Here is a 19,896-nt window from a genome sequence, read left to right on the forward strand (position 1 = left end):
AAAGCTATCCTTGCGAAATGTAAGGAAAAGGATTCAAGAATGATTAATGTGTATTGTATAATCAAAATGTCTGTATTCTTGGATAATAATCAATCTACAGCCCAAAATGTATGTATTCTTAGTTCATAAAAACTCTGTAATCTGTAAGAACTCTGTAAAAATTTGTATCTACCAAATGTGTCTCTTTTCGTACTCAAATGATCCTGTTGTCCACTACAGTGGACATGCTGTAAAATAAAAATAAAAATTAAAAATTAAAATGTGGAAATTGTAGGATGCTTTTTTTAACCCTAAACAGTTATTGAATCACAAAAAATATGATTAGGAAAAACAATATTTTCCTTGGTTCTCAGGAGTAAGGCAGACACAAACAGAGAACAGGAAGCACAGAGTGATGGCAGAGAAGAGGAGACAGATATGGCTCCTTCTACACAGGCAGCCCAATTCAGATCTCTTTTTTTCACTAATTGGCCTTTTGAACAATCAGATCAGCTCTGAAAAAGAGATGATGTGAAAAGATCTGATGTGATTGGTCAAAAGAGAAATTAGTGGGGGAAAGAGATCAGAAGTGGAATGCCTGTGTAAACGCAGCACAACGGGAGGCAAACAAAATAACTAGAGCAGAGGCGCAGTTATAGTGGTGAGTTTTATCGCCAGTGGTGTTTTCGCATATTGTATTTGTTTTAAACATGAGCTGGTTAAAAAAAAAAGAGGACCATGTCTCGTCAGTCACTGCACTGTACAGAAATGATTGAGTCCTATATCCATCCCATCATGTTTTATTTTGAATTTCAGCTGTGGAATAGTTACTAGTACTACTAGGCCTAGATCATAACCCCTACTGGTTATGAGTCTTTATGACCTTTTCCCCCACCTTTTTTATAATTCCAACTAGTTCCTAATGCATAAATATTTTGGTTTGAGCAATGCCAGCTCATGTGCTAGCTAGCTAGCTAACTGCAAATCGATCATTTTCTGCTAAGATGTTAGATACATACTTATGAATGATGGCTTTTTTCTCATGAATTTGTTCTTAGTTGTCACTTTTAACCCCCTCTAATAAAATGTTACTAATCCTTATCACTGGTGTGGTTATAGCGGTATGATACTTACCTTCAAGATACAATTACTTGCAATGTTGTGTAAGCACTTCTGCCTGTGTCTAAGTAGTGGAAACTATCATACGATACGAAAATGAACAATGCGCCATTGCTGAGTATAACAACCTATTTTTATTAACCCTGTAGGCTAATAAAATTCCAGCTATGGCTGTTCCATGCGGGCGCACGCTACGCTTGTGGCCAGTCGCACTGTGCCCGCAGGTGGAGTCGCTTCTTGGTGCGCACAGATTAACCGCCCACTGTCCTTGCCGAGGATAAAAACGAGACGAGATTCATTTTTATCATCAAACTGCCGAACCCTGCTTTTTTAACGTTTATAGAGATGACTAGCTCCAACGAATCCGCTGTGGACATTGCGCACGTCTACAGGGGGACGTTTGTGCACTCCACCGATCACACAGCCGTGGAAATTCTGGAGGATAGGCTTCTGGGAGTGGACATGGAGGGGAAGGTCAGTCAGAATTAAACTGTGAAAGTCTATTTTAATATCTATGAACAGCATACATTATGTTAATTCATTTAGAAATTAGCCAGAATTTGATTTAGCATTTTTGTATGGATACCATTGGCCCATACAAATAACATTTTCTTCAAAAGAAGATAAACCTGTTTCCAAAATCCGTTATAATTGTGCAGCGTGTAACTCTAGTAAAACTACACATGAGCAGTAGATATATAGGCTACAAAGGACCTGTGACAGCTGTCACGAAAGTTGTGAAATGTGGTCTGGACTTTGTAATAATAGTAGTTTCATGGAAATCGTTTTCTTGCGATTATTTTGCTTTCTCATGCATGTGATGTTTTTATTACATGGATTTTATTACAAAGGTTTCCCAAACTGACTCATATGCCCCCCAGATCCTAATTATGAGTTTAGGTGGTGTACTCTATTGGGGAATTGGATGCATGTTGTTTGTATAGTATATATACAGTGCATTCGGAAAGTATTCAGACCCCTTCACTTTTTCCACATTTTGTAACGTTACAGCCTTATTCTAAAATTGATTAAATAGCATTTTTTTATTCTGATAAATCTATACACAATACCCCATAATGACAAAACAGGTTTTTAGACATTTTTGCAAATGTATAAAAAAATAAAATAAACGGAAATATCTCATATACATAAGTATTCAGACCCTTTACTCAGTACTTTGTTGATACACCTTTAGCAGCAACTACAGCCTCAAGTCTTCTTGGGTGTGACACTACAAGCTTGGCACACCTGTATTTGGGGAGTTTCTCCCATTCTTCTTTGCAGATCCTCTCAAGCTTTGTCAGGTTGGATGGGGAGCGTCGCTGCACAGCTATTTTCATGTCTCTTCAGAGATGTTCGATCGGGTTCAAGTCTGGGCTCTGTCTGGGCCACTCAAGGACATTCAGAGTCCTGTTGGAAAGTGAACCTTCTGAGGTGCTGAGCGCTCTGGAGCAGGTTTTCATCAAGGATTTCTCTGTACTCTCGCTGTACTTTGCTCCATTCATCTTTCCCTCGATCTCAACTAGACTCCCAGTCCCTACCACTGAAAAACATCCCACAGCATGATGCTGCCACCACCATGCTTTACCGTAGGGATGGTGCCATGTTTCCTCCAGACGCGACGTTTGGCAATCAGGCCAAAGAGTTCAATCTTGGTTTCATCAGACCAGAGAATCTTGTTTCTCATGGTCTGAGAGTCCTTTAGGTGCCTTTTGGCAAACTCCAAGTGGGCTGTCATGTGCCTTTTACTGAGGAGTGGCTTCCATCTGACCACTCTACCATAAAGGCCTGATTGGTGGAGTACTGCAGAGATGGTTGTCCTTCTGGAAGGTTCTCCCATCTCCACAGAAGAACTCTGGAGCTCTGTCAGTGACCATCAGGTTCTTGGTCACCTCCCTGACCAAGGCCCTTCTCTCCCAATTGCTCAGTTTGTCTGGGCGGCCAGCTCTAGGAAGAGTCTTGGTGGTTCCAAACTTCTTCCATTTAAGAATGATGGAGGCCACTGTGGTCTTGGGGACCATCAATGCTGCAGACATTTTTCGGTACCCTTCCCCAGATCTTTGTCTCGACACAATCCTGTCTCGGAGCTCTACGGACAATTCCTTTGGTTTTTGCTCTGTTTTTGCTCTGACCTGCACTGTCAACTGTGGGACCCTATATAGACAGGTGTGTGCCTTTCCAAATCATGTCCAATCAATTTAATTTACCACAGGTGGACTCCAATCAAGTTGTAGAAATATCTCAAGGATGATCAATGGAAACAGGATGCACCTGAGCTCAATTTCGGGTCTCATGCAAAGGGTCTGAATACTTATCTAAATAAGGTATTTCAGTTTTTATTTAATACATTTGCAAAAATGTGTTTAGATTGATGAGGAAATATTTTCATTTAATCCATTTTAGAATAAGGCTGTAACGTAACAAAATGTGGAAAAGGTCAAGGGGTCTGAATACTTTCCGAATGCACTGTATGTTGAGGGTATGTGTAATCCGGCTATGCCTTAATGTGTTACAATAGATCACTTCATGTATGGATCAATTATATTTAAATGAATGAACACCTTGTTGAGTCAGGCTCTGATTGTCTCTCTCAGGCTCTGATTGTCTTTGGTTGGTTCTCATGTTGACAGATTGCCTTCATTGGGAGTGGGCAGGAAGTCGACAGTCTTTCACAGAAGTGGAGGTTTGAGGCCTTGGCTGTTACACAGCTTGGACAGCAGTGAGTATAGAGTCCATCCTATGAGAGTAACACTGATTCCAAATGTAACTCCTACTTCACTTCATCTGTTTCTGACTGAACACAACCTAGTTATTATCCTAAAGTCCATTTGGTTGTCATCGTTGTCTGTAGTGAGTTCTTCATGCCAGGGATGGTGGACACCCACATCCACGCGTCTCAGTACAGCTATGCAGGCACAGCCCTGGACCTGCCCCTGCTACAGTGGCTCAACACGTACACCTTCCCAGTGGAGGCCCGCTACAAAGACATGGGGTTCGCCCGCAACGTCTACACCCATGTCGTGGTGAGCGTTCTGGGCCAAACTAACACACCTCAGCCTATATAAGTCATCAGGGTCGTGTTCATTAGGCACCAAATGTTAGAAAACGGACTGAAACAGACCTGGATTTAGCATAGAGGATTATAGACCATTCGTATCCTTATTTCCTATTTTAAATGTCTGTTATACTTTTGAAGCCTTGTGTTGCAGGGGTTAATATTGCAGTGATAATGGACACTCAGGAGCAGAAACTTTGGATGCCGTCTTTGCTCCTGTGTGTCTATTTTCCCGTGTTTTTCGGAATTCACTGCTGTGCAGGGATAGGAATGCCAATGTTGGGCCAAAGGAGGGCCAATAACAAGCTGCTATGGCCTTTTAATAAAGGTTAAAGAGAGTTTACATTTGTGAAGCTTTAGCTTATTTTAAACAACCTGCAGTGAAGCAAAAAATATAAAAAAGTTAACTATTTAGGTTGCTTCCTTGGCTACATAAGGAAAGCTCACAGAGTGAGACAGTAGCATAGAAATTCTGATGAAATCTGGATACAATGTAACACATAGCAGGCTAGGGCAGGTGATATTGCAGTGAGAGAGTGGTGTGTATGAACAGGCCCTATTTGGCCTGAATACTAAAACAATCTCTGTCTATTTCAGAAAAGAACCCTGAGAAATGGTACCACTACGGCATGTTACTTTGCCACAATACATACCGATGCTGCTCTCCTGCTGGGCCAAATCGCAAGTGAGAAAACAGACACATAAACACACAAATGTGCAGACACACACTCTACTGCTCACTTGCACAATGGCTGAACATTGAACATAGCCCAGATGTTTGTGCGGTATAATCAGAGTGGTTGTACTTTGACCTGTTCCCAGTGGTCTTCTCACCTGTGGATAACTCGTGTTTATTACATAAGTCTATAACTTTATGACAAAGGCCGAGAGAGGAAGGGAAGAACAAGGCATGCTATATGATAAAAGAGCACAGGATGTTATCTGACTGGCTCTAAACATTAACCTCAGTCACATAATGTACAACTGTACCTGGAATACACACACATATGCCTCCACTGGTAAGTTGTTATGCAACAATGTGTCAATCACAGTCTCTTTTTTAAAAAAGGGGATTGGAACTCCACTCCTCTTTCAAATGTGTTATGTATTTATTTAGACAGGAAAGTAGGGAGACAGACAGCAGGGGATAGACAGTATTAAAGGTGGCGGTGTGGGGATTCTAACCTCGCCGCGGGGTGGTACAATACAAGTGGTCCGGAGGCTGCTGTGTTGACCGCTAGGCCAGCCTCTCTATGTAGTTAGGTTATGTTGACAATGTTTCATTTCTTATGTCACAGTGCGAGCCGTCATTTGGGGGAGTCTAGTGTGTGAAAGTTTTGTTAACGCTCAGTGCTGCCCCATCTCATTGAATAACTCAAATCTGTGTGTGATTTTAAAAAGTTATCGGTTGAAGGATATGCATATGGTGTATTAGAAGCAATTATTTGTACCATGATTGTCTTCGAATTTGTATTTTATTTACATGAAGATTGACCATGAAGATGGCCATTTTCCCATTCACAATGCCTGCGGTACCGCAGTCAGCCTTGAACTTCTGTGGCTTCAATGAGAGGGGTCTGTCGTTCTGTTCCAAACCCTCTTAAACATTGTGTGTTTGCACTAGAGCTTTTTTTTGCATTGGATTCCTCCATTTCTTCTGCATCTGCTGATGCCGACCATTAGCCTGTGCGATTGATGGGGGCTGATCTAGAGCGGTGTTTGTGAGACCAGGGCAGATCCCCAAAACTGTTCTTATCACAAAAACGTCATTAAAGTCCAAGAAGTTTGAGCTACAAACTATTATGACTCCACTATGAAAAGCTGAGACTGTTTTGCTCTATGACACTCACGTCGCACAACAGTCGCTAGAAGGTAAGGGTTCTTCTACATAGATCATACACAATTATTGCTAGAAGGTAAGGGTTCTTCTACATAGATCATACACAATTATTGCTAGAAGGTAAGGGTTCTTCTACATAGATCATACACAATTATTGCTAGAAGGTAAGGGTTCTTCTACATAGATCATACACAATTATTGCTAGAAGGTAAGGGTTCTTCTACATAGATCATACACAATTATTGCATTGTGATCGTCCCTGATGTTTTCCTGAGCTTTGCTATATCCCTCAGGTGCATTTCAGAATTATCTTGTGAATATTAAAGTTTATTTCACCAAGTTCAATTTCTGCCCAGGACTTAGTGTCCATAATATTGTAACAAGATCACATAGTTACTGTCACAAACTCCAAACTCCACACAGTTGTCACTGACTAGTTGGATAATAATTTACCACCAAGGAAACCATTTATGCAATACTGTCACGAGTTGCTAAGCCAGAACCCAGAAGCAGACCAGGACAAGGTAAGTTGAAACGAAGGTGAGTGTTTATTTACAAGTTCAAGAGTGATGCTGAATAATCCAGGGAACAGAGCGGGCGGCGTTGATTAGTTGTTGGGGGTGCAGTGGTTGATCCCATCCTGGGTCGGCAGCCGCCACCACCAGGCAGAGGTTGGATGAAGGTTCCGGACGGGTGACTGCAGATGGAACAAAACGGGGGTAAGTAAGCAACAAACCAACAAGGTGCAAAACAACAAAACTAACGCTAGGCTCTAAGACTGATACTCTGGTAAACCTACTGTTCATGGCTAACGATCCGGCAGGGAATGGACGTTAGGCCAGAGCCTAAGAAGGGTGATGATCAGGACCAGGTGTGCAGATTGCTGATGGGATGCAGGTGCGGAAATCAAGAGAGCTCCCCGGAGCGTTCCAGAACCCTCGGGAAACTGGAGATCACGAACATAACAACTAGTCCACAGACAGGACCCGACTCAGACTGCCGGGATCGTTACAGTACCCCCCCTCCGACGAACGCCACCGGGCGGACTCCCGGAGCGCCAGGATGGAGGCGGTAGAAGTCACTAATGAGGTCAGCATCTAGGACCTGTCGCGCGGAATCCAACTCCTCTCTTCAGGACCATACCCCTCCCAGTCCACGAGATACTGGAAACCCCGGCCCCGCCGTCTGGAATCCATGATGCGACGCACCGTGTAGGCAGGACCACCTCCGATCATCCGAGGAGGAGGAGGAGGAGGCGGAGGAGGCAACAGAGGACTGAGGAAAACAGGCTTGAGGCAGGAGACATGAAAGGTGGGATGGACTCTGAGCGTCCTCGGGAGTTTGAGTCGAACTGCCACCGGATTGATCACCTTCTCCACCACAAACGGACCAATGAACTTCGGTAACAACTTCCTAGACTCAGTCCGTAAAGGAAGATCCCGTGTGGCCAACCAGACCCTATCTCCGATGGTGTAGGTGGGAGCGGGGATCCGGCGACGATTCGCCTGGAGCTGATACCGGTCCGAAACTCTAAGGAGTGCTTTTCTGGCCCGATGCCAGGTCCGGTGGCAACGACGAATATGGACCTGAACAGAAGGCACTGAGAGCTCCTTCTCCTGAGAAGGGAACAAGGGAGGTTGGTAGCCATACAGGCACTGGAAGGGAGACATCCCAGTGGCAGATGTAGGGAGAGTATTGTGGGCATACTCAACCCAAGGCAACTGAGAGACCCAGGAGGTGGGGTTGGAAGAGGCCAGACAGCGTAGCGTGGATTCCATCTTCTGGTTGGCTCTCTCCGCCTGACCATTAGATTGGGGGTGAAAACCAGATGTGAGACTGACTGTAGCTCCAATGGCCAAACAGAAGGACTTCCAGACAGCAGAGGTAAACTGAGGGCCACGGTCGGAAAGCGATATCACTGGGCAACCCGTGGACCCTGAAAACCTCCCTAACCAGGATCTCGGACGTCTCCGAGGCAGAGGGAAGCTTGGCAATAGGCACAAAGTGGGCGAACTTGCTGAATCTGTCCACGATAGTCAGAACGACCGTGTTCCCCTCAGAAGCGGGCAACCCAGTGACAAAGTCTAGGGCCAGATGCGACCATGGTCGCCGGGGAATAGGAAGGGGTGAAGTAGTCCAGAGCTGGGCCGATTGGTACTCTTATTCTGCGCACACACTGGACAGGCAGCAACATAACCCCGAGTATCCTCGGCCATGGCAGGCCACCAAAAACGTCTGCGAAGAAACGCCATTGTCCGAGCCACGCCAGGGTGACAAGCCATCTTGCTGGCGTGGGACCATTTGAGGACAGCAGGACGAACCGACTCAGGCACAAACAACCGACCGGGTGGACCGTTACCGGGACCGGGCTGAGTCCGAAGGGCCGCCAGCACCTCCTCCTCAATCTTCCACATAACTGCTCCCACGACGCAGTTCCGGGGGAGAATTGTCTCGGTCTTGGACCCACTCTCCTCCGTCTTGGAGAACATCCGGGACAAGGCGTCCGCCTTGCCGTTCTTAGATCCAGGTCGGAACGTCAGGGAAAACTTGAATCGTCCGAAAAACAACGCCCACCTGGCCTGACGGGGAGTTGAGACGTTTAGCCGATTGCACGTAAGCAAGATTCTTGTGGTCAGTCCAGACAATAAACGGTTGCTCCGCCCCCTCCAACCAGTGGCGCCACTCCTCCAAGGCAAGTTTCACCGCGAGAAGCTCCCGGTTACCCACATCGTAATTCCTCTCCGCAGGCGAAAGGCGACGAGAGTAGTAGGCGCAGGGATGGAGTTTACTGTCCGTGGAGCATCGCTGCGACAGGATGGCGCCAACTCCCACATCAGACGCGTCCACTTCAACGACGAACTGACGGGCCGTGTCCGGTTGAGAGAGAATCGGTGCGTTGGTGAATCGCCTCTTCAAATCCAGAAACGCTCGATCCGCCTCCGGATTCCACTTGAAGGTCCTGATACTGGAAGTCAAGGCAGTTAACGGAGCGGCCACACGGCTGTAATCCCGGATGAATCTGCGGTAGAAATTCGCAAACCCCAAAAATCTCTGGAGCTGCAATCTCGTACCGGGCTGGGCCCATTCCAGAACCGCTCTAACCTTCTCCTGGTCCATCCTAATCTCTCCCCTGGAGATGATGTACCCGAGAAAGGATGTCGTGTGGGCGTGAAACTCGCACTTCTCGGCCTTCACGAACAGGCGATTCTCCAACAATCGCTGCAGAACCTGCCGGACATGCTGGACGTGGTCGGAAGGTTCCTTCGAGAAGATCAGAATGTCATCCAGGTAAACAAACACAAAGAGACCGATCATATCTCTCAGGACGTCGTTCACCATACTCTGGAATACCGCTGGAGCATTGGTCAGTCCAAACGGCATCACCTGATACTCGAAGTGACCCATCGGTGTATTGAAACCCGTCAACCACTCGTCCCCCTCTCTGATCCGGACCATGTGATACGCATTGCGTAGGGTCTAGCTTGGTGAACACCGTAGCACCCTGTAAGGAGTCGAAGGCAGAACTCATCAAGGGCAGGGGATACTTGTTCTTGACCGTGATGTCATTCAACCCCCGATAATCAATACACGGTCGAAGAGAGCCATCCTTCTTACCCACAAAGAAGAATCCTGCCCCCAGGGGGTGATGACGAGGGACGAACGAGACCAGCAGCTAGGGACTCCTTGATGTAGGTCTCCAAAGCCTCACGTTCAGGTCGGGAGATACTGTATAACCTTCCCTTGGGGTAGACAGCTCCAGGGAACAGGTTGATGGCACAATCATATGGTCGGTGGGGAGGGAGTGACAGAGCCTTCTGCTTACTGAAAACTTCCCCCAAATCGTGATATGTCTCGGGAACCAGGGACAAATCTGGGGGTTTAGCCTCAATCACCTGACTGGGAACCGAATGGGGGCAGGCAGTCTTGAGACAGTTAGCATGACAATCAAGGCTCCAACTCGTTACCTTGCCCGTCACCCAATCGAACGTGGGATTGTGTTCCTTCAGCCAGGGGTATCCAAGGACCAGAGGAACCTGGGAAGACGGCAGAATGAAGAATGAAATCATCTCAGAATGATTCCCCGACAACCGCATCTTAACCGGTTCAGTCCTCATCGTGATACGTGCCAGACTACTGCCGTCCAGAGTGGTAGCTTCAATGGCTTCCGGCAATTGCTCCTTGGAAAGCCCCAGCTGTTCCACCAACTCGGCATCAAGAAAGCTTCCATCGGCACCTGAATCGATAAAAGCGTTAATCGCTAAGCTCTGATTCCTGTTCATAAGGGTAGCCGGGAAACGGGGTCTGACAGAGGTATTGAGAGGTCGAAACTGGCTCGCTAAAAGTCCTCCCAACTTTAGCGAGCCGCGCAGTTTGACGACCCGACTGGAACCTGAGAAGCTGATCGGTTGGACGGAGCCCATTGCTTCTCCCTCCTTCGGCTCTCGGACTCGATTATCCACCCGAATAGACAAGGCTACCAAGCTGTCCAGATCACTAGACTCCGGATAGGAGATCAACTCATCCTTGAGCTGCTCCGACAGACCCTGGTAAAAGGCCGCTTGCAGAGCCTCCTCATTCCACCCACTCTCCACAGCCAACGTCTTGAACTCGATCACGAAGTCGGCCACGCTGCGAGTTCCTTGGCGAAGCGAAAACAGGCGCCTAGCTGCGTCCCTCCCTCGGACGGAATGGTCGAAGAGCTTCCTCATCTCGGCCGTGAACCCCTGGTATGAAGCCATGCAGGGATCCTGTCGTTCCCAAACGGCTGAAGCCCACTCCAGCGCTCGACCACGCAGCAACTCAATCACCAAGGCTATCCTAGCCTTGTCTGTGGCATAAGAGTAGGGCTGTAGATCGAACACTAATCCACACTGCATAAGGAAGGAACGGCATCTTCCCAGCTCCCCCTCATATTTATCCGGTGTCGGAACCTTGGGCTCACGGAAGGACACAGCTTCAGAAGCGGCAGGCGAGATGGGTGAAACCGGTAGTGGATCTTCCACCGGACACTTGCGTTGGTTCTGGACCTCCGTCAGACCGGTAGAAAGGTTCCGAACTGACAACGCGATCTCCCTGTAGTACCGTGCTATGATGGCCCAACATCTTCTCCTGCTGGGTAATGGCATGGCGAACAGAGTCCAGGTCCGCTGGGTTCATTACTGGCCGGATCGTTCTGTCACGAGTTGCTAAGCCAGAACCCAGAAGCAGACCAGGACAAGGTAAGTTGAAACGAAGGTGAGTGTTTATTTACAAGTTCAAGAGTGATGCTGAATAATCCAGGGAACAGAGCGGGCGGCGTTGATTAGTTGTTGGGGGTGCAGTGGTTGATCCCATCCTGGGTCGGCAGCCGCCGACCACCAGGCAGAGGTTGGATGAAGGTTCCGGACGGGTGACTGCAGATGGAACAAAACGGGGGTAAGTAAGCAACAAACCAACAAGGTGCAAAACAACAAAACTAACGCTAGGCTCTAAGACTGATACTCTGGTAAACCTACTGTTCATGGCTAACGATCCGGCAGGGAATGGACGTTAGGCCAGAGCCTAAGAAGGGTGATGATCAGGACCAGGTGTGCAGATTGCTGATGGGATGCAGGTGCGGAAATCAAGAGAGCTCCCCGGAGCGTTCCAGAACCCTCGGGAAACTGGAGATCACGAACATAACAACTAGTCCACAGACAGGACCCGACTCAGACTGCCGGGATCGTTACAAATACATTTTTTTAAGAGGTTTTTGCTTGGCATACCTTTTTTTATTGACATTTGTCAATAAAACTCATGAATGTAACTGTTTTGTGTTCTACTTGTAGCCCTGGTTGTACTGACAATAAAATGATAAAACAATTCAATGTGAGGCTAAATAAGGGTAGGGCAAGCAGGTAAATTAAAGTATTGAATTTCAGGTTTCAGATTCAGGGATTGGCTGGGCATTAAAATATGAATTTGCTGCGTTCCATCATTATAATGAAAATTATTTTTACGAACACCAGCTCAGAACAAGACATGAACATAGGGTTTTGTATGTAGAGGAGTGAGTGGAATTTGTCACTTTCTCATCTACTTACTGTATGCATGGAATGTTTGTCCTTTGGTGGTTGCATTACTCCTCCTAAACAGTCCAGAGTTTGTAGTTTGGGAGGACACCAGAATTGTTTCACCACAACCGATAGCGCCCGCCTTTTGGTTTATGAGATTACTGTTAGCTTTAGTTTATTATTTCGTTTATTCCAGGATGCTGACGTTGGCTAATGAGTAACATCACAAATGTCACTTCTGGCTCCAGTCTGATACAGTTTGACAGAGTGCTACTCTAATCACACCAAATGCAGCTCCCCTGATGGGTGATTTGACCAGTTTGGTGACCTTTGCAATTGCTTCTTGTCATTGCAGACGATTTTGGACAGCGTGCCCTTGTGGGCAAGGTGTGTATGGACACAAACAACTTTGTCCCACATTACAAAGAGACGGCAGAAGAGTCCCAAGACGAAACCAATAGGTAGGTAATAGATAGGAGAGGGGGCAAGCCTGTATACATAATAGAGTTAAATGATTAGAACAGGAGCTTTGCACAGGAGGGGTTTATGGGCTCTCACAATGGCTTTTGACTCTTTTATGACTCAAGACCGTAAGGTGACATGGAAAATAATTTCCTCGGAGGAGGATAGAAGATAAACTATTCTATTTTATTCTATTATATGTATAAGCAGGTGGTGGAAGCCTAAATCATGTGCACTTCTCTTGAGAGCTCGAAGACATTTATGCATAAAAAAATGACCAAATGAGCAAGAACAATGACTAAGAAAAGCATCATATTGAGCTTGTGCAGCAAGAACCAATGGGTACAGACAAATTTAATTATAGACTTTACATGAGTTTATGGGACCCTCTAGCACAGGGATTCACAAACTTTTTTGGCCCACCCCATTTTGATATCTGGACCCCAACCATGTGAAAAAAATTATGTAATTTACAGCCAATGTTTCTTTCTTTATTTGGGGCTATGGCAGTCAATTGAAAAACATTCTAACAGTATTTCTGATTGTCTTCTCAACTCACCATCACATGCTTTTAATGTGGGGCTATGACAGTCAATTGCAAATTAGTCTTGACAGAATGTATCTTATCTCACCACCACTAATGAGAGGGGTGTGCTTGATGCATGTCGCGTCAGAGCTTCTCAAAGTCAGGGGGCGTGGTCGACAGTGCGCACCTCATCTCTGCTGTCACATAATAATAATAATAATATGCCATTTAGCAGACGCTTTTATCCAAAGCGACTTACAGTCATGTGTACATACATTTTTACGTATGGATGGTCCCGGGGATCGAACCCACTACCCTGGCGTTACAAACGCCATGCTCTACCAATTGAGCTACAGAGGACCACATCCAACCTGGATCGATATTTGGTTTTAATGCAGGCGAGAGCACTGAATCCAGGTTCACACAGACATGAGCTGGCGAAGGGTACCATGAGTGTTATGGTTCTTTCAATACTGGGAACTCGGAAAAATACTAGGTCAGTAAGTCGGAGCTCTAGAAATAGACCAGAGTTCCCGAGTTGGAATTCCGAGTTGGGAGACCGTTCAAAACGATTTTTCACAGTTGTATATAGTTTTTTCAAAGTTCCCAGTTGTCTTGAATGCACTGAAGTCGGAAGTCGTAGATTTCCGAGTTCCCAGTTGTTATGAATGCGGCATTAATGCTCAGAGGGACAAGTCAGGAACCAAAACTCCTCCGTAGTGACCCGTGAATGCATTCGGTCACATTCATCTGTTTTTCGTCAATATAGCCACACTGAACATCCCTGGTGCCGTTTCATGCTTGGGAATCATGAGACAGAAAAATATGTCCTCGTGAATAGCATCCCCCAACATGTATAGCGAACAAAAGTTAATGCATGTGCATCTCGGCCCTCACAGGTAACGTCCATTTGGAGAGCGTAAATTGGGGCGTTTTTGACTCGTTTAGTCAGTTTCCTCTTGATTGCTAGCAATAGCGTAAATTATTTGTTTAACAGTTTTATCTGACAAGGGTATTGATGTGAGTTTCTGTGTCTCTGCCTCCCCACTCATTGTTTTCACCATATCAATTGCGGCCGGTAATATCAAAGTATCTGCAATAGTGTGTGGTTTCATAGCATAGCGGGCCTAGCCATTCACCATGGGAATGATTTCAAATGCAACAGTCAAGTGCAGCCTTTTCCCATGATCTAAGGGCGTTCTCAGATTTAATTGTATCATTTAGATTAGAATAATTTTCATTTAGATTTTTAAGGTTAACCACATTACAATGATTTTGAGATACAAAGATGATACAATATATATTTTTCTATATATATATTTTTTCTTCTCAGGATTTTGTACATTCACCCGCGACCCCATTCTCATATCAGTTGCGACCCCTAGTTTGGGAACTGCTACTCTAACCTCACAATATATCTCACAACATTTGTCATATTTAAAATAAAATAAAGATGTTGGAGAATAAAAAAATCTCTCCCGTCTTTCCAAGTATTGCCCTCAGAAAACAAAATTAAGCAAATTCATCCTCAGCTAATCTGAAAGGAGAAATTAGTGATGAAATCATTGGCTCTGAGCCAGTTGCTGCAGTCTGAAAAACAGGATTCAGACGTTCCTTACACACACATCTTGCTCAACACACGTCTGGGGTGTATTAATTAGGAACCAAACAGAGGCGATTGGAAGGAGAGGGACCTACCTGAAATTCGTTTTCAATGTGAAACGTTTTTCGTTTAGAGTGAACAGTTTCTGTTGCAAAACATTTTGATATGGTGTGCAACTAAAGAATACACCTCAGCAGTCTCAACTCCTGAGTCAATAGTTTTTTTTGGTTGGTTGTGTCTGGTAATACAGCATTCTTCTTTTGAAGAAAGAAAAAAAAGTGTTGTTGATTATTGTTTTGTGTTGCTCTAGGTTCATTGGTGAGCTCTTGAAGAAGAAGGTAAGACTCCTTAGCCCCAATAGCACAGGCTGTTTCTAAGTATAATATAATCTAAGGGAACATGTACAAGTCAGTGGCAATGTAGGGATTGTATCCCTCCCCAAATAATAATATCACAGACACATTTGTGATCAGAATCTGTGAAAGGAGCTTTTTAGGGTTTTGCTCACTGGGTGTCTTTCTGTCTTGTTTGGGGCAGTACCCCCTTGTAAGGCCGGTGGTAACCCCGCGCTTCGCCCCATCCTGCTCCTCCGCCTTGCTGGGTCACCTGGGAGAGATCGCCCAGAACAACAACCTGCACATCCAGGTGAGCCTTGTCAGCCTGTCGCCACAGTAACCAAGTCAAGAGGATCCCATGGGAGTGTTGCTTTGAGGATAATTTATGTATCTGTATTTATCTCCCTTCCATTCTCTCCCTCTCACTATCTCTCTCTTGCATTCATACACATTGATAATCACCTGAAGATTCAAACAATTAATTGATCGTCTCTGTGATCCCCAGAGTCACATCAGTGAGACGAAGGAGGAGGTGAAGCTGGTGAAGGAGCTGTTCCCAGACTACGACTCCTACACAGACGTCTACCACAAACACAACCTTCTCACTGACAAGGTTAGCCCAACACAAACACACACACACACACACACACACTACAAGGACATTCTATGGATAATGAAGATCATAATATTGCTGATTATAATGATAGTGGTGGTAATAGTTGTAAGGATCATGATGATGATATTGGTGATGATGATTATAATGATAGCGGTGGTAATGGTAGTAATTATACTGATGTTGTTGATGATGATGGTGGTGTGATGGTTCACAGACGGTGATGGCTCACGGTTGTCACCTAACTGATGAAGAGCTGAAGCTGTTCAGAGAGAAAGGGGCGTCCGTCGCTCACTGTCCCAATTCCAACATCTCGTAAGTGTTTCTCATTACCCTACAGTTCACGTTCCCTGACTACCCCTGTGTCTACCCAAGGGTCATTGATGGAAGATGTGAAATGAAAGACCAAAGAATCAGGATTTAAAAATAAGTCATGATTCTTATTTTTATATCATACCCTATCCAGTTAAGAACACAGCAGTGATACTAGATATCATATCAGCACTGAAGATAGAACCCACCCATATTCTCTCATCTCCCTCTCATTTCTCTCTCTCCAGGTTGTGCAGTGGTATGCTAGATGCCCGCAGGGTTCTGAACCACAAAGTAAAGCTGGGGCTGGGCACAGGTGAGTCCATGACAACACACTACAAAGCAGATCATCTTCCTTTTACCTGAGAGCACAATGTTCTGCATTGTTTTTAGCCTATGTCTAATGTAATATCCCTGAATGTCCATATTTTTTATTTGTAACTAAATCAAGGCAATCGTGATTGAGTTATATAATAATCTATATATTTTTATAAAATTAAATTATAGTCTAATAAAGTTATTTGAAATGGCACAGATAATATTTTTTTCTAACAATTATTATTTTACATTCATTATGATTTTGGATGATCCTAATAGGTTGTTTTTTCATTGAGGGTGGCAGTAGGGAACCTAGAACCTAGACGAAAGTTGCCGCTGTCTGGTATCAAACTGGCTTGACACTGTAACAACATGAGATAAGCTGATCTGCTGGTTTATTTTAGCACAAAGGTGCATGTTATCTCCCGTTAGTATAGTTTTTAGAAAACCAGCGCTTATTTGTTGCAATTGGCTCTGTGTTTAACGCATTAATACATTTATCTGTGTATGCACTTGTGCGTGTGTCTGTCTGTGTTTCCGGCCTTGTAGATGTGGCAGGAGGCTACTCTCCCTCTATGCTGGATGCTGTGCGGAGAACGTTGGACACCTCTAAAGCCTTGACCATCCAGAACCCCCAGTACCAAACGCTCACCTTCGAGGAGGTCTTCAGACTGGCCACACTGGGAGGAAGCCAAGGTGGGAGACCTGGGGGGTTAGAGTCATCATCACCACTATTAAATCAATACATCAATCAGTATGAATGATTTGATACATGATGATTTATGAATTGATACAGATGCATGCGCTCAAAAGTTAATTTTCAAAATGCCTGTGCTGCAGCATCGATACATTGCTCATAGGACAAACTCTCTCATAGAGTGATGCCAAGCGAACAAGTTTATTTGCAATCACCTAAACTGCAATGAAATATATTCCACTGACGGTACAGGTATAGCTACTTTGCAGCACATGTTTTTGACCTGCACTACAGTCAAAAACCTTTTAATGAACCCAACAGTACATCGATGTATTTGTTTATTGATGCCTTGATTGATGAATAATTTATTGATATTCTGAGTTCTGGATTGATTGTTTGGTTTGTAGCCCTGTCCCTGGATGAGCATACAGGAAACTTTAAGGTGGGGAAAGACTTTGATGCTCTGCGGGTAAACACGGCCATAGAAGGAGGACCCATTGACCTCATCAACCACGGAGAGGGGCCTAAGGTAGGAACCAATCTCCCAATACATAGAGCAGGGATCATCAACTAGATTCAGCTGCGGGCCAATTCTTTCTTGAGCAGATGGTCAGGGGGCCGGAACATAATTACAAATAATTTGTAGATAGCAAATTGATCGCAAGAAGCCCAAACAGATATAATATTTGACTAAAACATAATAATTTCAAACATTGCTTTCATTTGTATATGATCACATACCTGTATATCTCTCTATTATGCGTGGGAATACATTGAAACAGATTTCCAAAATTAAAATAACTTTGAGCTGATTTGTCGGTGTTTTTACCCCCCCGAAAAGAATGCTCAGAAAACTTGGGGGCCAAATCAAATGGGGAACCCTGACTACGTTGGCCTTCAATGGTGTTGAAATATCACTGCTGTTACCTGTTGAGTCATTCTGTCTAAACCAAATCATGAGGCTCACCACTCCAAGTCTATGTCCAGTCTTGATTTATCAACTATGTGACGTGAATCAGACTTGAAACCAAATTATAGGAATCTAGTCCACAACTCAGGATGTGACTGAATCACTCCCATGACATGACCTTAATCTTGGTTCCATTTGATTTCAGGTGCTCCTGGAGAAGTTCTTGAATTTGGGTAAGTGTTTCATTTCTGTTTCTGTCTCTCACACAATATGTTAAATGTATTCAGTCTTGGCTGGGGCCTTTACATGCCATGAAAGTATTGTGGCGAATTCACGGATAGCCACGGTCCTTGCAGCTGTCAGCCAAGAGGTCCGAAATTCTTGATGAGGTCACTAGGTGTTGTAAAATCGCTAAAGTATGTTCAGGTTATTTTTTCCTTCTTTGTTCCCCCTTTCCCTTCCTCCTTCAGGGGATGATCGGAACATTGCGGAGGTGTACGTGGCAGGGAAGAGAGTGGTCCCATTCGTAGAGAGACCATAGAGTTGGGATTGGTTGCTGGCTTGTTGTCATCTTGTTACCATCTGTCTGAACCCTCTACCAGTCTACTTGACTGCTGTTGTAACAGGACAGGAGGCGATGAGGAAAATGTATTCAACAAGAAGGATTATTACTGTATATGGAGTATGTGTGTTCAATCATCCCAAAGTCGATTCAAAGTATCAAAGCTTGATGATTAGTGAATTATTTGAATCAGCTGTGTAGTGCTAGGGCAAAAACCAAAACGTGCACCCCTTGGGGTCCCGAGGACCGAGTTTGGGAAACGCTGATCTAGTGTACTTACGTACAGTACAATCCAATAGATGGCATTGCTGCTCATCGTGAAGTTCAGAGTGAATCCTATGTTGGTTGTCATACTTAGGTAGTAACCCAAAGAACATAATTGTCTATGTTGTTTTTGTTATTTCAAAGTCAAGGGAAATGTGTGTGTTTATGAATGTACACTTCCAGTCAAAAGTTTTAGAACACCTACTCGTTCAAGGGTTTTTCTTTATTTTAGTATTTTCTACATTGCAGAATAATAGTGAAGACATCAAAACTATGAAATAACACATATGGAATCATGTAGTAACCAAAAAAGTGTTAAACAAATCAAAATATATTTTATATTTGAGATTCTTCAAATAGCCACCCTTTGCTTTGATGACAGCTTTGCACACTCTTGGCATTCTCTCAACCAGCTTCATGAGGTAGTCACCTGGAATGCATTTCAATTAAGAGGTGTGCCTTGTTAAAAGTTAATTTGTAGAATTTCTTTCCTTCTTAATGAGTTTGAGCCAATCAGTTGTGTTGTGACAAGGTAGGGGGTGTATACAGAATATGGCCCTATTTGGTAAAAGACCAAATCCATATTATGGCAAGAACAACTCAAATAAGCAAAAAGAAACGACAGTCCATCATTACTTTAAGACATGAAGGTCAGTCAATACGGAACATTTCAAGAACTTTGGTAAAAACCATCAAGCGCTATGATGAAACTGGCTCTCATGAGGACCGCCACAGGAATGGAAGACCCAGAGTTACCTCTGCTGCAGAGGATACGTTCATTAGAGTTACCAGCCTTGGAAATTGCAGCCCAAATAAATGCTTCACGGAGTTCAAGTAACAGACACATCTCAACATCAACTGTTCAGAGGAGACTGTGTGAATCAGGCCTATATGGTCGAATTTCTGCAAAGAAACCACTACTAAAGGACACCAATAAGAAGAAGAGACTTGCTTGGGCCAAAAAACAAGACTAATGGACATTAGACTGGTGGAAATTTGTCCTTTGGTCTGGCGTCCAAATTGGAGATTTTTTGTTCCAACCGCTGTGTCTTTGTGAGACACGGTGTGGGTGAACGGATTATCTCTGCATGTGTATTTCCCACCGTAAAGCATGGAGGAGGAGGTGTTATGGTGTAGGGGTGCTTTGCTGGTGACACTGTCTGTGATTTATTTAGAATTCAAGGCACACTTAACCAGCATGGCTACCACAGCATTCTGCAGCGATACACCATCCCTTCTGGTTTGGGGTTAGTGGGACTATCATTTGTT

At 44.6% G+C, this 19,896-nt stretch overlaps 1 protein-coding gene across 1 annotated transcript; it reads left to right on the top strand.

The window, feature by feature from the left end:
- The first annotated feature begins 1,295 nt into the window (after positions 1–1,295).
- Positions 1,296–18,749, top strand: gda (guanine deaminase). The gene is made up of 14 exons (XM_041862790.2): positions 1,296–1,572; positions 3,729–3,817; positions 3,950–4,121; positions 4,751–4,838; positions 12,381–12,486; positions 14,927–14,954; positions 15,154–15,261; positions 15,457–15,564; positions 15,782–15,879; positions 16,125–16,192; positions 16,744–16,890; positions 17,299–17,420; positions 18,007–18,034; positions 18,272–18,749. Exons 1-14 carry the CDS (start codon positions 1,444–1,446, stop codon positions 18,340–18,342), a joined length of 1,362 nt encoding a protein of 453 aa, XP_041718724.1. The 5' UTR covers positions 1,296–1,443; the 3' UTR covers positions 18,343–18,749.
- The last annotated feature ends 1,147 nt before the right edge of the window (positions 18,750–19,896 follow it).

Source organism: Coregonus clupeaformis, chromosome 18 (genome assembly GCF_020615455.1).
Source record: "Coregonus clupeaformis isolate EN_2021a chromosome 18, ASM2061545v1, whole genome shotgun sequence".
Classification (NCBI taxonomy): domain Eukaryota; kingdom Metazoa; phylum Chordata; class Actinopteri; order Salmoniformes; family Salmonidae; genus Coregonus; species Coregonus clupeaformis.